At 57.2% G+C, this 16,571-nt stretch overlaps 1 protein-coding gene across 4 annotated transcripts; it reads left to right on the top strand.

The window, feature by feature from the left end:
- The first annotated feature begins 1,841 nt into the window (after positions 1-1,841).
- CAPN11 (calpain 11) lies at positions 1,842-14,889 on the top strand. Of its 4 annotated transcripts, none has more exons than XM_050972605.1 (22): positions 1,842-1,950; positions 4,917-5,199; positions 5,773-5,842; positions 7,200-7,318; positions 7,448-7,581; positions 7,752-7,920; positions 8,437-8,520; positions 8,605-8,690; positions 8,917-8,991; positions 9,404-9,564; positions 9,644-9,813; positions 10,019-10,030; positions 10,288-10,499; positions 10,607-10,646; positions 10,885-10,950; positions 11,298-11,355; positions 11,452-11,516; positions 12,366-12,434; positions 12,565-12,643; positions 13,100-13,216; positions 13,290-13,348; positions 13,595-14,889. In XM_050972605.1, exons 2-22 carry the CDS (start codon positions 4,954-4,956, stop codon positions 13,619-13,621), a joined length of 2,118 nt encoding a protein of 705 aa, XP_050828562.1. In that variant the 5' UTR covers positions 1,842-1,950; positions 4,917-4,953; the 3' UTR covers positions 13,622-14,889. The 4 variants fall into 4 exon arrangements, with proteins under 4 accessions (XP_050828562.1, XP_050828563.1, XP_050828566.1 ...); XM_050972606.1 differs by lacking the exon at positions 1,842-1,950 and adding an exon at positions 2,813-2,974; XM_050972609.1 differs by lacking the exon at positions 1,842-1,950 and adding an exon at positions 4,317-4,443.
- The last annotated feature ends 1,682 nt before the right edge of the window (positions 14,890-16,571 follow it).

The raw sequence follows: 16,571 nt of genomic DNA on the forward strand, positions 1-16,571 counted from the left end.
GGGACAAAAGACCCTCCTGCCCACAGCCAAAGGACAAGAGAAGAGGCAATGCCAGAAAACAAAAAAGAAGAACTATGCCTGCTGCCAAATCCCTGCAGCCATCACTACAAAGGAAAGCTTGATGGAAGGAAACAAGGAAATTGCAGAGAGATTTTGCAGGCGTTTCAGGGAAACAGCTTCCAAGCATGGGGGAAGGAGATGGGACAGCCTTTGTGACAGGATTATTGAGGAGCTATCTCCTGTCCCAGGAGAGGGATCTGTGAAAGCAGCTTTGGAGGCCACAGAAGGGTAATAAGGCAGGAGCTGAACAGGACAACGGCGTCACAAGGATGGGCACAAACCCAAAGCAGGAGCAAGCCCTGGCCCTACAGGCTTCTTGCTCTTTGAAAGCACAGTGCTGCCTGCAGTTCCCTGCAGAGCTAAATAATGTCCCCCTTATGCAGGGACCCTCTTATGCTTCCAGCCTGTGGCAAGCCTGCCTAGGAAAAAAGATGGAGCAGCCCTTGCAACAACCCAGAACAGGGCACCCTAAGGCTGCCTCTGCACTAGGATGGGAGCAAGCAGAACAAGCTGCCTGTAACACAGTCCCCTGTATAGTTCAGGGCAGCTCTGGTGGGTGCTGGCCAGGACTGGACTGGTCCCTTGTGCCCGCAGCAGCAGGACCATGCTACATCTGGTTTAAACATTTGGGTTGCCCTTCCCTCAGGCAAGGGACATGGCTCCTGGCCCCACGTGCAACCTACTCCCTGCTTAGGAAGGAGTTACCCCCTGGGGCAAGGTGGGGTGAGGTAGAAAGCAGGTGCCCTGTGAGGCCTGGGCTCCCACAGGCTCGATGCCAGCTGCTGCAGTGAGTCTGTATGGGCACAGCCTCCCCAGCTGCAAACACCAGGCACCAGGGAAGGAGAGGGAGCTCCAGGGCTGGTGACACCCATTAAGTTCACCCTGTTCAGCCTTGGCACCAAAAGAATGGCAATACAGAGCCTCTGTCCTGGAACGAGGCTGGACTGAGCTGAGCTGCTCATGCCAGGACAGGCCGTGTCAGATATGCTGGGCTAAGCCACACCAGGCCAAGCTGTGCCAATCCATGCTGGGCCATGCCATGCCAGCCAAAGCCATGTTGAGCCACATAGGGCTCCACTGTACGGTACCAAGCTGTGTGTGGCCATGCCCGCTGGTAACAGCACCACCCAGCATAGCTGCACCATGAGTCACGGAGGGCACGCAGGGGCAGCCCCGGTCTGGCTGTGGAAAACCCCAGGGCAATGGGACCTGCCCGGAGAGAGCCCTGCTGGCACCCAGCAGCGAGGGGCAGCTGGTGGTGGGGGGTGGCAGTCGGGGCACACAACAAGCCCGGGGCAGCTGGTGGTGGCGGTGTTCACCGTGACCACCCGGACCACTGATTGAGGTGGTGCGGGCACAGTCCCCGCAGGCATGAGGGAAGGGACTGGACAACAGTCTGGGATATCCTGTGGGACCACCGTACTCAGCCGTGGCACCGGAAGGTCAATAAATCCTGGGGACAAAGGTGCAGTACAGAGCTTCACCCAGCTATGCTGGGGTGCCGGCAGTGTGGAGCGGTCCCCCTAAAATCCATTCCTAGAGGAAAGTTGCTTCCTCTTTTCCTTCCAGCCCCGGTTTCCGTGTGGACCCAACCCTTTCCTCAGAACAATGGTGGAGGAGCACGCCTATCCCGGCGGTACTCCTCCATCCCTGGGAGCTGGGAGCTGGGAGAGGGTGACAGCAGACAGAACCTCACCATTAGCCTGGGTCAATAATCCCCTCCCAGTGTCTGTAAGCTGCCACTGCTCCTTTAATTCCCCCTCCCACTGCCCTCCCGGCTTTCCTCGTACATCCTGCCCGCCGAAACTCCACCTTCCGCGGGGCTGTACTGCGGGCTGGGCTGCGCCGGGCCGAGCCGAAGCGGGCAGGGCGGTGGCGGCAGCAGCTTCCGTAAGTCCATCCCCCCATCCTCACCCTTGTCCGACCCCCAGCTTGGGGTTAAGCACCAGGGGGGAGCCCGCCGCCAGGCGCACAGGGCTTGGGGTCCGTTCGTCTCCCCCTCCCCAGCTGCTTCCTCTGTTTTCTAAGTTTATCTTGGCGTGCCCACCCCTCCCCTCCCCTTTCTGTCTGCGGGGATTTTTGCATTACCTAACGCTTTCCAGAGACCCAGAGGCTTCCTAGTGGGTGCGGCGAGTAAACTGAATACCGCAGCCTCCCGGGATGCGCTGCCGACCCCAAAGCCAAGCCCGCATCCCGTCAAAGGGATGCTGTAACATAAAGGGGAGCCTGTGGGAAACGAGGATCTTTGTCATCTGGAGGGCTGGAAAGGGCCTGAGAGCTGCTTGAGCACTGTGGGGTGCCATGGGCGGCTGTGACGCCTTGCCCCGAGCTGAGTATGCGGCAGGGTACCGTGCGTTAGGGCTGGTTTTGAGGAAGGGAACTCCCCACTTCCGTTGATTTGCGAGAGCAGCTGGCAAACCAGAGGTCTGCAAAGATTTTTGGCTGGACTTCAACAGTGATGCTGCCCAAGGTTTTGCAGTATGCGCTAAAGTGCACAAGGTGTCAGGGACCCTGCAGGAGCCAGTCTGTCTTTTCGCTCCCTCCTGGGAGGGATCAGAGGTTCCTCGAGTACTGGAAAGCATCATATTGTAGTTGAATGTCACCTGTGGTGGAAAACTGCCCTGGGGGCTTGGCTTGTCTCATCACACCCCTTCCTCCTCCGTGGAGGACCTGCAGTGTCCATCACCATAAGCCTGGGGAGGTGTCAGTAGCTGACCCCATTGCTTTAAAGACCCATGTGGTTCCTCTCCCATTCTGGGGTCTGAAATGCTTTCCTTTGCTTTGCGCTTGCGTGACCTCCGTCTGCCACTGAGCACAGCCTTCCCGAGTATTTTGAGCCACAGAGCTAAGAATAACTCGTACGGTGCCCGTGTCTGCAGAGAGCTCCCCATGTCCGCAGCCATGTCCCGTGCTGGTAGGTGGGGTGGGAAAGGGTGCAGGGAACCTGGCAGGGGCTGTGGGTAGGGGAAGTTCCGTGGCCACTAGCTGGTTGTGGTGTAAGTGCCAGGGAGGTGGTGAGGTGGGATCTGGAGGCAGTGTGGGCAGCTGTACTTGGGATCCCTCCTCCCTCAGGGCCCCTCTGTTCTGGGAAGTGTCTGGGACTGGAGAAGCCAGCTCTGCAGGCACCGAGTGACTTGTCACTGGGAGAGATTGCCAGGGTGCGGCTGTGGGACAGGAGTTGTAGAAGGAGCTCCATAGATTTGGGACCATCGTAGAGGAGAGAAGGGCTGGCGCTTCCCTGGAGAAGGGTAGTGGCTTTAAAGCATCCCAGAGCAGGCAGAGTGATGGGAAAGAGTAAATTTTTTCTTCTGAAAAGCTTCTGGCTAGGACAGCCACATGCGGTAGCAGCCAAGTTTATGCCCTATGCATGTGCCAGGAGCTTACACCCTATTCACTGTTGCCTGCCGTCCCTTAAGCTGCCACAGCCCTTCAGGACAACAAAAGCCGCCTCCTTGGAGCCAGGCTGCGCCCTGCTCCCCTCTCATAGGGTACTGGGGAGGGAGTGGGCCAGCACTGGCATTCGAGTTTGCTGTCTGAGTGGGTTGCTGGCTCCTGGCTTATTTACCCAAGGACTACACCACTTTCTCACGTGGAGCAGCCTCTGATGTATTTGGCACCTGCCCAACCAAGCAGGAGCTGAGATTGCTGGGGAGTGGGGCAGGATGAGCCGCAGATGCCAGTGGGCTGGGGGCAGTGGCACCTGCCCCATGGCCCTGCTGCAGGCGACACTGCTTGCATGAAGGCTTGGACCAGACAGTTCCAGAGGTCCCTTCCAGCCCGGGTAGTGCTGTGGGTGTGAGTGCTGGCTGCTGCCGTGGTGCCTGGACAGGGCTGAGGGCAGCTGGAGGCCGGGAGGGGAGCTGGGGCTTGCCCACCGCAGCAGGCGCGGTGGGGCAGGGCTGCGGGACCAGACATGCCTGGCAGCTGTGTCAAGCTGGTTCGAAGCTCCTGGCCGTGAGCTGCTGATCAGAGTCCCGGGAGGATGGCCAGGGCAAGGAGAGGTGCTGGATGGGGGCTCTGCAGTGTCTGGCCTGCCCCGCTCTCCTGGTGCCAGGGTGCCCCCCAATCACTTCCTGGTATCTCCCAGCAAGCTGCTCCTCTGGCGGCCGACGAGCCTTGAGTCATCCTCCGTATGTGTGTGTGTGTGTGTGTGTGTGTGTGTGTGTGTGTGTGTGTGCCTGTGTGCCGTCCCGCCTCTTCCTTCCCTGTCCTTCTCTGGCCCCATAGCTAGAACTATCTGCTGGGCTCCACCCTACCCGGCCCTATTGACTCAGTGCTCAGGCAGCCGGGCCGGCTTTCGGAGAAGAGGGAGAAGGAGAGGGAGAGGCCCCTGGGGGTGGGAGAAGCTGCTGGCAGCCGCTGACGCCCTGCCGGCCGAGGCGGGTGAGGAGGAGCCGGGACGGGGGAAGAGCCCGGAAAGCTGCGCCGGGAGGAGAGGCTGACGAGGCTGGAAAGCGTCTGAAATTCCTCCGGGCTCAGCCTTTTGGCATAGCTGGGACAGGACAGGACCCATGACCTAGGTGCTGGGGGGCTGCCTCCTCCCAGCCCGCTCTCAGTGCTGCTTTGCCCCCTTGGTGTCCCCTAAAGACAGCAGGGCTGCAACGGCCAGGCTGGAGGACAGGGCTCAGAACAGAGCTGGGAGGTTCTCCTGGTGTGTGTGTGCCCACCCTGGGGTGCTCTGCTGTCACGGGGCTCACTGTGCCAGGGCATTGCTGCTGGAGAATGTCCCTGCTGTGGGAGTGGTGGGGAATTGGGGATTGAGCCTCTAAGCCTGGCTCTGTGTGGTGGCTGATATTGCCAGGGGAGAGCAAGGTAGCGGGCTGTGCCTCAGCGTGGCCGTGCCTGTTCTGTTGCAGGGAGTGGAGCGGAAGGTAGCGGTGCTGGTGCCGAGCTATGATGCCCTTTGGCGGCATGGCTGCTCGCGTGGAGAGAGACCGCCTGAGAGCTGAGGGACTTGGCCAGCACAACAACGCCATCAAGTACCTCAACCAGGACTATGAGGCCCTCAAGCAGCAGTGCATTGAGAGTGGCACCCTCTTCAGGGATCCACAATTCCCAGCTGGCCCGTCTGCCCTTGGATTCAAGGAGCTGGGGCCACACTCCAGCAAGACACGGGGAGTGGAGTGGAAGCGTCCGTCGGTAAGTGCTGGGCTTGCTTCTTCTCAGGCTGGGCAGTCCCTGTCCTGCACGTCTGCACTGACGTGGTGTGCTGAGCTGCAGACTGGCCCTTGCTGGCACTCCAAGTGCTCCAAGTCCCTGGAGTGCTGCAGAGCCACTTCCCAAGGGCTCAGGGCGGTTCCCCATGAGTGTCTGCTCAGAAAAGCATTGTGTCTATCAGGCACTGCTTCCTCTGGGCAGCAGACTGTGGGCTTCAAAACAGGTGGGTTGTGTTCTTGCTCCTAGGTGTCATGGCATGGATATGTCACCCTCAGTAGCTCGGGCTTTTGAGAGTGCATATCCCCTGGTGCCATGAGGGCAAGGGGAATGTCATCCAGCCTTGTCCTCCATGGATACAGCAAATCTTGCCTTGCCTTACCATGATGGCCTTGGTGTTGCAGTCAAGCAGCCTTCCCTAGCAGAGGGCAGGTGGGGTACATCTCACAGGGACCTTATACCATTTCTCTTGAGTCAGAGCTGCAGTGGGTGCCAGCCCTGCTAAAGCCCAGGCCCTGCCAAGATCCAGCACCAGCATCTGATTCTGTCCTTCTGCAGGAATTAGTGGATGACCCTCAGTTTATTGTTGGTGGTGCCACCCGGACGGACATCTGCCAGGGGGCTCTGGGTGAGTGCTGAAGCTTTGTCCCTGGACCTTGGTCCAGGCAGCAGTGACTGGGGAGGGTTGGGTAGCCCTTTCCATTCAGTGAGGTGGAAATTGCAAGTGAGGGGGCATCCTGTGCCTCCTGGTAGCTCTAGGTTAAAGCTCAAAAAAAATGAGTTGATGTGTGCACAGCTTGACTGTGCTGAGATCAGTGGAGAGTTTGGGTGCATCCCTGCCTCACACATGCTGACAACAATGCCAGGAGCTGCTCCAGAGAGCTCTCTGCTTTGGTAAATGGTGACGGATAGCAGCTGCATGACAATAACAAACTGAGGTGGTGGTGGTGGTAGAAAAATGCTTATGAACCAGTGTGGTGTGGCAGAAGGGTGTACAAGTGATGATTTGTCTTTTCTCCAGGGGTGTCTCCCAAGGCGAGGGCACTGAGGCAAGGAGAGAAGTGTTAATGGGCTGGGCAGGCTAGCAGAGTTGAACCACAGCTGGAATTTTGTGATCATCAGAAACAGATCTTGGTACCACACAGTGTTGTCCTGACTGGGAGCAAGTAGAGCACTTGATTGGGAGTACTGTACACCTTTTAGCACATTTAGCATGCTGTTTTCAGGGCTGACTACATTTAATATACCCAGTAATTAGGACAAAGTTGAGGTAGCAACTGGAGTGCATAACAGCCCAAAGCACTGTGGTAGTGTTCACTTGGTCATTAAAAACTCGGAAATGGCATTTTGTCAAACCACAGCCCAGTTAAGGTTATCCAGGCTCAAGGCTAAGGTGTGAAAGGATTCAAAGGCAAAGGAGAAAAGAGAATCAAGTCAAAGGATTTAAAGCACAGTTCTGGCATGGAGCAGCACTTGTGGTTAAGATCACTCAGAAGGAAAAGTGCGGTGGCATTGCTTGCAATTTGAGAAGCTGGAATTGCTTGCAATTTCAAGCTGCCAGCAGCATGAAACCGCTCACTTGCAAAAATGGCTTTTTACATGCAAAGTGTAATTCTTCTGCAGAACTTGCTGTCTGAGATACTGAGGGCAGTCAAATTAATGAGTTCCAGGAGAGTCCAGATAAATGGCTGCAGGAGGGGGCTGTTGGTGCTGACTGTGTCTGGTGGTCTGGACACAGGCTCCAGGTGAGGGAGGAATGTTCCCTGTTGCCTTGAGCTAATACTTTTCTCTGTGGGCAGGCTGAGGAAGCCTGAATCCCTGAGTTCTGCTTGCTGGACCTTCTCTGGTTTTTCCATGGAGTTTATGAGCCGGGTAGCCCCAAACATGTGCAAGAAGAGCACACCATGGGCTCCTAAACATCCATCACCTATCCTCCCAGCTAGGGAGGTGGTGGGTATTCATACCAGCTTCCTCTCCTTCCCCAGGTGACTGCTGGCTGCTGGCTGCCATTGGCTCCCTCACGCTCAATGAGGAGCTTCTGCACCGCGTGGTGCCCCATGGACAGAGCTTTCAGGAGGACTATGCTGGCATCTTTCACTTCCAGGTAGGCTGGGAGCTTTTGGCCCTCCACAGCTGTGGCAGAAGTGAGGGTGGTGGGTGAAGGTCATCCCTCTGGGGTAGGGATGATGCCATGTGATGCTCTGAGTTCACCCCACTCCCTCCTTCCCCCCAGATCTGGCAGTTCGGTGAGTGGGTGGACGTGGTGGTGGATGACCAGCTGCCCACCAAGGATGGGGAGCTTCTGTTTGTCCACTCGGCAGAGTGCACCGAGTTCTGGAGTGCTCTGCTGGAGAAAGCCTATGCCAAGTGGGTATCCCCGTGGTGGGCATGTGGGCGGGCATGTATGGGGTAGGGCACCTCCCTGTGCGAGGTGGAGGGAGAGGAGTCTCCTCTGTCGCTGGCCCTGCTCGTGCTGGGTGGCAGGGCAGCTGCAGTGCGCTACCTGGCTACCTGCTTGTCTCCTCCCCACCCTTCAGGCTGAACGGCTGCTACGAGTCGCTCTCGGGGGGCAGCACCACCGAGGGCTTCGAGGACTTCACGGGCGGCGTGGCAGAGATGTACGACCTGAAGCGGCCGCCGCGCAACATGGCCCACATCATCCGCAAGGCGCTGGAGAGGGGCTCCCTGCTGGGCTGCTCCATCGACGTAAGTGACCTGCCGGGATGGGCTGGGCTCTGCCACAGCGCTGGCCAAAGCGAGGCCTCACAGCCAAGGCTGTGTCAGCAGTCCCCTCATGGGGACACCGGGTGGAAGGTTACTTCTTTGCCCTCCTACCACAGCACCCTTTCCAGAGCCAGTGTGGCAGCCCTCCGGCACAACACGTGGCTCCTTTGGATGGAGCGGGATTGTTCCTCTCCAGTGCAGGACAGGGCACTGCCTATAACTCTGGCCATGTTTTGCATCAGCAAATTACCTGGAGCAGAGTTTTTAAATTCTGAAGTTTGGGTGGTTCCTTGATGCATCTTTGGTGTGCTAAGGAAACTGCCTTTAAATTGTCCACAACCAGCAGTCTTTGAGCACAGGGAGCAGCTGCTACGTGCTGCTTCTCTTGGCCGGAGCAGTGCAAAGCAAGGAGAGTTCTCCACACAGTGGAGGGAAGGGGTAGGGATAAAACTACGCAAATTCAGTTCTATCGACTTGAGCATTACCCATTCTCCTCAGATCACAAGCGCCTTTGATATGGAAGCAGTGACCTTCAAGAAGCTGGTGAAGGGCCACGCCTATTCTGTCACAGCCTTCAGAGATGTAAGTCACCTAGATTAGACTTTAATAGCAATAGCAGCCTGGCCAGTGGCATGGGCTCCACCTCCTGTGTCTGGTGTCTGGCAGGTGAACTACCGGGGTCAGCAGGAACAACTGATCCGCATCAGGAACCCCTGGGGTCAGGTGGAGTGGACTGGAGCCTGGAGTGATGGGTAAGCAGGACAGAAGGGATGGCAGTCTCGCTCTGTCAGGCCAGCAAGCGCTGCACATGCAGCAGTCAAGCACGGGGCAATGCTGAGGGGAAACTCACAGTGTGCAGAGCCCTTCACATCAGAGGAGGTGAGGGCCAGCTCTGAATTGTTCTCAGGAGTCCTTATCCAATTGTCTCTCTCCTGCTATTCCAGTCCTTATCCAATTGTCTCTCTCCTGCTATTCCAGTTCCTCTGAGTGGAACAACATTGATCCTGACGAGAGGGAAGAGCTGCAGCTGAAGATGGAGGATGGAGAGTTCTGGTGAGTGCTGGATCAAAGTGCTGCTCTATTTCAGCAGCCTGTCTGGGAAGGAGCAGAGGAGCCAGGGAGAGATCCTGCAGTCATGCTTCACCTGAAGCACATGACCTGCCTTTATGAGGTGGCTTCCCAGCGCTGGAGAGTTTGCCAGCATTTTCTCATCTGATCTAGTTAATAATTTTCCTCCCTCGAAGGAAATTCAGGCCAACTAAATGCAAAATCAACATGTAGGAAGAGTAAACATCCCTTCTTACCCAAACTCAGCACGAGGCTTTAAATAAGCTATAACTGTTTAGGGTAAAAGATTTTACTGTCATTTGACTCTCATAAAATGTTAGCTGGGTCAGGAGCCACCTGTGCTCACCTCCCTTCCCACAGCAGTGCCCTGGCCTCAGCCGCTACTTGCCTCCCACAGGATGTCTTTCCGGGACTTCATGAGGGAGTTCTCCAGGCTCGAGATCTGCAACCTGACCCCCGATGCCCTCACCAAGGATGAGCTCAGCAGATGGCACACACAGGTGTTCGAGGGCACGTGGCGCCGGGGGAGCACTGCCGGGGGCTGCAGGAATCACCCAGGTACCTCTGGCCTCCACACCCATGCTCTTGACAGTGGGATGAAACCAGGTGTCTCATCCATGCATCCCCTTCCTCCCAGCCACGTTCTGGATCAATCCCCAGTTTAAGATCAAGTTGTTGGAAGAAGACGATGACCCTGGGGATGATGAGGTGGCCTGCAGCTTCCTGGTGGCTCTGATGCAGAAGCACCGGCGGCGGGAGCGGCGAGTGGGAGGTGACATGCACACCATCGGCTTTGCTGTCTATGAGGTAACCCTTGCCCACCCCAAGGCTTTTTCCTTGGGACAGGCTCAGCCCCGCCAGTCCCATCTCAACCCCAGTCCTCAAGAAAGGCTTCTCCACCAGCTTTGGCCAGCTGTGGGCTAGTGTCCCCCACCCTGTGCTCCCTGCAGCTGTAAGGGATGGGGGATGTACTGGGATTCTGATTTTTTCCCCTTTTCCCTCCTATCTGCAGGTTCCTGAGGAGGTACGTCCTGAGGTGTCAGAGCCTATCCCATCTTGGAGGGAAGCACAAGACTGGGCAAAAATGGATTGATGCTCCCACAGCACTGGCTGTGGCTAGTGTGCTAGTGGGAGCTGGGCACCTCCATGTGAGAGGCAGGGAGGGATGGCTCCTACTGGATGGGCAGGGCAGGGCTGTCCTACCTGATGGGGCTGGCGCTGGTCCCGCCACTCCCTGCAGGTGATTCCCATTGTGGTCCACGAGCACCTTCCTTCCCGCAGGCCCAGGGCATGCAGAATGTGCACTTGAAGAAGGACTTCTTCCTGCGAAACCAGTCCCGGGCACGGTCTGAGACCTTCATCAACCTGCGGGAGGTGAGCAACCAGATCCGGCTGCCCCCCGGTGAGTACATCGTTGTGCCCTCCACCTTCGAGCCGCACAAGGAGGCCGACTTCGTCCTGCGGGTCTTCACCGAGAAGCAGTCGGACACAGCGTGAGTCCTGGCCTGGGAGGGACACCCCGTGTCTGTCAGCGCTGGGGTGGTCCCCACTGCTGGCTGGGGAGCCCGCTCATCACTGTGTTTTCCCCTTTCTGCCCCAGGGAGCTGGATGAGGAGATCTCGGCAGATCTGGCAGATGAGGTAGGAGCCGCCACTTTGGATGGGCTAGTGCTGAGGCTCTGGCACTTGGGAGGGGGAGCCTGGGATGTCAGTGTGGCCGGAGAGGGGTTGGCAGGGCTGGGGTGATGGGGATATGTGAATTAACAAAGAAGAGAAAAACAAAGAAGAGCTTCATTTCCAGTTGGTGTTTATTGAGCCTGGAAGGCAGGGCAGAGCCTGGGTTTGACCACTAACTTCTTTCTGGTTTGCATCACTCCAGGAGGAAATAACTGAGGATGACATAGAGGACAGCTTCAAGAACATGTTCCAGCAGCTGGCAGGGGAGGTGAGTACGGCTGCGCCAAGCTCTGGAAAGCCCTCTGGGGAGGGGACAGGACTGAACCTCTGGCTATTGGAGTTCCATCCCACCCCACACTTACTCAGTCCCATCCTGCAGACAAGTCCATCTTTGCTGTGGCTCAGCCCAGCTGCCCACAGGGATGGGGTGATGACAGGGGCAGATTTGGGAAAGAGCACCCAGCTGTGACCAAAACTCTTCTGAGTGTACAAGAAATGTAATGGCATCCTCATGTTTTGTGAGTAAGGCAGAGATGTTTAGGCAGGAGGGGGACAAAGGCCACAAGTGGGGTGGAGAGCAGGCAGGGGGTGATCCTAACTCTGTTTCTGCTCCAGGACATGGAAATCAGCGTCTTTGAGCTTCGGACTATTCTGAACAGAGTTATCTCTAGACGTAAGCACTACTCTTCCTACCCCTGCTCCCTGCAGCCCAGGTTGCTCAGCACGTTGGGTTTTGGTGCATGTGCTCAACCTCCTCCTTTCTCCTCAGACAAAGATCTGAAGACGGATGGGTTCAGTCTGGACTCCTGCCGTAACATGGTCAACCTGATGGATGTATCCTCTTGGTGCTGTGGGCCAGGGCCAGTTTTTGTGGTGCTCAGCCTGAAAGAAACAAGAATTGTCTCTTGGAGCTGGGGCTTGGCTCTCTGGCAGTGCTGAAGCGGTTTAACTGGGGGAAGAAAGGAAGGGGTCCTAATGGCTTCAGGGCCACCTGCCCTACACTCTTCGACTTCAGCAGCAGGTTTTTCGCAAGGGCCATCACTTCCCCTGCTTGCTTTGGCCTTGGCTCTGCCACCAAAAGCCCAGCACGGTCCCACCCCATGCCTTCTACTTTCACCTCCATGAGGAAGTTCCTATGTTTCACTTCCCATGGGCTCCTTAGCCTGATGTGCTGTTGTGCCACCCAGCCTTTGAGGCACTCCTCAAAGGAAACGAGGACTATTGGGTTTCTTTCCTCCAAACCATCCTGTCCAGCTGTTGTGGATGAGTCAAGTGACAGGAGCCATGGCCAGTGTCCTGCTTGTACAAGGACATGCAGCTGGGGAGTCAGGCAAGGACAACCTCTGAGCCCTTCTCCAGCCTGGCCCTACAACATTCCTTTTTGCTGCAGGCCAGCCCAGCTTTGGTCCAAGGACAGCACAGCAATGTGCTTCCTACAGCAGCAGCACAGCTGCTCCCAGGGAGGGGCACAGCTGCTAGTTCAAGTGTTACCCTTTCCTTGCTGGGTTGCAGGCTCTTATTTTGTTGATGCTGCAAGATAGAGGAGAAGGTTGGGGGGAAAATTGGACAGGCCAAGTGTGTCCAGGCTTTTCTCACCTCCTGTGTCTGGGATCTGGTAGCTTTGCCTTTGTACCCCTCTCCCTTTCTGGGCTGCTTTGACCTCCTTGACCCTCTGCCCCCCAGAAAGACGGCAGTGCCCGCCTTGGGCTGGTGGAGTTCCAGATCCTGTGGAACAAGATCCGGAGCTGGCTGGTGAGGAGGAGAGGGGCCATGGAGGACTGCACAGGGGTAGCACCCCTCCTGAGGCAGCAAGGAGGGGGGACAGCCAGCCTGGAGGCCACAGGAGAGCCCTCCTTTCATGTCCTCTGCGATGTTTTTGCAGACAATCTTTCGCCAGTATGACCTGGATAAGTCAGGCACCATGAGCTCCTATGAGATGCGCATGGCTCTAGAGTCAGCCGGTAGGTCTGGGGATGGGACTGGGCTGGAGGCTGGGGAGGGGGCTCCTGCTGCCAGAGTTCTATCCTAAATAGCAGGAGAAGAGTGTGACCAGCTTATATTGCATGCTTGAAGCCAACCTCTTGTAGTGCAATGCAGCCCCTGTATGCACCAGGCTTTCTGCATCACAGCTGTGCCAGGTGTTGGAGCCTCAGAGTCAGAGATGCACGCAAGATGGTCCCAGCCTCTGTCCTCCTCTGGCCTGCAAAATCCCATCCTGGCAAAGCAGAGGCTGGGGTGGACCAGTGAGCTAACTAGTCATATACGGCTGCAGGGAGAGCATCCCCTCTTCCTACTGAGGCTGGACACATGCCCTTCCTTGGGTGGGTTGGTGGACCCTTTGTGTGGGTGCATGGACTTTCACAACTACACCCTGCTCTGCTGCCTCCCTGGGGGGCTGACTGCTCTCTGCCTTGCAGGTTTCAAGCTGAACAACAAGCTGCATCAGGTGGTGGTGGCGCGCTATGCAGACAATGACATGGGCGTGGACTTTGACAACTTTGTCTGCTGCCTCCTGAAGCTGGAGACCATGTTCAGTGAGTGATGGCCCTGGGGCAGGGAGGGCAGGAACAGAGAGATGTGTTGCTCACTTTGCTTGTGTCCCTGCAGGGTTCTTCCGTAGCATGGACCCTGAAGGCACTGGCACTGCTGTCATGAACCTTTCTGAGGTGAGAGTTCAGCCCAGCGAAAGTTGGGGTGGGAAACAAGGGGACACAGCATTAGGGTGAATGAGGCACCTGGGGTGGGTGGTAGAAAGCCCCCCAGCCCCCTGGATAGGGAAAGAACCCATAAAAGATCAAGGTGAGTAAACAGGATCGCTGCAGGCTCTGTGTTTCATGGAGGGCTGTTAAAATTGATTCATGAGGACGTGCCAAAAATGGACCCTGCTCATTCCTTCTCCCTCTCTTTCCCAGTGGCTGCTGCTGACAATGTGTGGCTAGGAGTTACAACAGATCTGCTGCAGCTGGGACACCCCAATGGGCCAGGCCCACTCCAAGTGCCTCCCCTTGGATCTATGGATACAGGATACTCTTCCCCCCTTGCTCCATCCCACGCTGAGCCACCAGCCCTGCCTCCCAGCAAGCCTCACACCATCTTCTCCAGTGGACCAGGGGTCAAGGCAGGCAGAGGATTCCCTTCTCCTCTTCTGGGCTGGGTTTCTTTCCACCTCCCCTTGCTCCCTCTCAGCCCAGAACAGGAGGAGGGTGAGCAGCATGGGGTACGTGTGAGTCCCTGAATGGTGGCAGGCCAGGGGCCAGCTGCAGAGCAGGGAGGGGCAGCTGCTGGGGCAGGAGAGGGAGGACACTCGTGTTGCTTGCTCTAGTGCTGACCACCCCCTCCAGCACACATTCCCTGTCGCTGCACCCACACCTGGCAGCATCAGCACATATTGCCTTGCTCAGGTGGCAGGTTCCCAAGGGAGCCACAGTGGCCTTCTGGGAGGAGGGATGGCCACACTCGATATCCTGAAGCCTTTGCACCATACTTAGCACCACTAAGCACGACCAAAGCATGGAGCCTGCTGGCTCTTTTCTGCGTGGCCTTCAACACATCCCTTCCACCTCCATGCCCGAAGTGCTGGCCTAAGCCCAGCACTGGGTCAAGCTCTACAACTCAAGCACTGAATGTTTCGGGACTCCTCCATCATGTGAACACATACAACCCTGTATTGCAGCACTGAAGCTCCTCTTGTCCACGTAGGCACAGCTATGCCATCACTGTCACAGCAGCCTGGCCTCCCCTCCCATCCCTGGGAGCTCCTGGGACATCTGCTGCCCTCAGTCATGGCCCACAGCAGGGCTAGGGGGTGCAGCACCCAAGAGGCAATGCCTTCCTCCAGAGAGCAGGGGGTGGTGGTTTATGGGGGTCTTCAGCACAAAGTTGGGTTTTTTCTCCCAATCCCTCATCCTCCCACACTGCAACACTCTCCTCTTATCCTGGGCTCCTTTGCCCAGAGCAGATGAACTCCAGTGCCAACATATTTGCACTTCTCTGTGCTACTCCATTCCCCTCACCTCCTCCTGGGGTGATGGGGCGGCTCCAGCCTGGCAGTGGGCAAGGGCCCATCCCCTGCCCTGTAGAGGCAGGCAGGCAGACCCCTGTTGTCACTGGAGGATGCACCTGCAGCAATAACCACTGCTGCCTGCCCGGCAGCTCTGCTTCCTCACCCTGCTCACTGTGCTCTCCAGGAATAAACAGATCTGTTAGACATGTGCTCTGGGAAGTGTCTTGGGGTCTGCGTCCTCCCTCTGCTCACCGTGGGCTGGTGCAGAGCCAAGCCCAGGTCACGGTGCTTGCCCAGCCTGGGGCACAGGTGGAGCAGCACCATCAGGGCAGGTCTTGCTGTGGAGCTGGAGACATCCACATTCCCTAGGACTTAATAAAACTTGCCTCTTCCTTTGCACGGGTGTCTCAATGCTTCCACATGGGGCAGCACCACGTAAGAGAGAGGGAAGGGAACACTGCTCTTCAGGAAAGGTGTCTTGTGGAGACTGGGGAGGGGAAAGATGATAGGATGAAGTTAACTATGGAGCTGGTGGAAGTGGAGGACAGCCTGGAACTCTGGACCCTGGAAAGGGACCAGAAGAGGTTTATTTCTTCCCTGGATACAGCCTGTGGGAAGTGAATGTTTTATGTTTTCCCCTGCTCCCTTTGAGGTCATGCCAGTTATAGCTGGAAGCAGAAGCCTTGCACAAAAGTGAGAGTGGAGTGCTGGATGGTGGGGCTTTTCACAGCATGGCTCAGAGCAGGACTTGCTGTCGGTGCATCCTGCTCCTTGCTCACACTCCAGGAGGACATTGCAGCCTGGATGGCCCAGGGGTGCTCACCATTTGTAAGAGGAGTGACCTCGTGTACTTTATCCATCCCAGCATCTCAATATCCCTTATATGGGTGTCCTTTGGACCAGCCCAGCTCTCTGGGACCAGCGTCCCCACAGCGGAGCAGCACCCAGTGCTGGGGCAAGCCAGCCTGGCTCAGAGCACAGAGAGGAGCTGAGGTGTGCCAGCAGGAGGAAACAGCCCCCCAGTGCCTCACAAGGCTGCCCTCTCCTGCAGAGGCTTCCCAGCGTAGCCTCTGGGTGGAGGTGGGCTACTTGTGCTTGTCTCTTGACTATCTGTGAGCTGAGCTGCCTCCTCCCTGTGGGCTGGGAGTACCTTAGGGCTTGCCAGCCCAGGTTTCCTCCTGCTCCACGCAATCCCAAATCCCCTGCAAAACAAGGCTCAGGTGGGACAGAACAGGGGTGCAGGCAGGCAGGGCCTCATCACGCACACAAAGGCCAAATTATAGGGCATGGTGACACCTGGCTTTGGGATGACAGGTTCCCCTGGCGTAGCCTTACCAGAAGCCCCCTCCCTCCCTCCCTCCCTGGCTCTGGGTGCCAGCTGGCAGATCCCTTCCCTCTCTGGCCCCGGCAGCTGGCAGGCCAATATCAGCAGGGGGTTGGCAGGTGGGGGCTGCCCCAGCTAATGCCACTAAAGGTAACCTGGCTCGTCCCCCTCCTTGCAAAAGGGACAAGGAAGATGCCCAGCAGAGGCCTTAAACCCTGAGGTGAGGTGAGGTGAGGTGAGGTGAGTAGCAAGAGTGCCAGGTGTGACCAGACCTGCTCTTTGGGTTTCTCTTGGGACAGGCACTAGCCAGCACTTCTGCCTTTCCCACACCTATCCCATAGGTGTGTGCTGGGTGGGCCAGCAGCGACCATGGATGCACGGCACCACTGCTCCTGCTCCTCAACATCCCAGAATTTCCTGCACCTCATACGGCCCTGCCTCCCACAGCTCAGAGCTGCCTGCCCTTCTGGGGGTTCCCCTCTCCCCCCAGCTGCTCATGTCCATCCCCCAGGCACGGGAGGGGGCAGGACCGCAGCCCATCCCCACCTGGCCCCAGCAGCTG

Source organism: Serinus canaria, chromosome 3, assembly GCF_022539315.1.
Source record: "Serinus canaria isolate serCan28SL12 chromosome 3, serCan2020, whole genome shotgun sequence".
NCBI lineage: Eukaryota > Metazoa > Chordata > Aves > Passeriformes > Fringillidae > Serinus > Serinus canaria.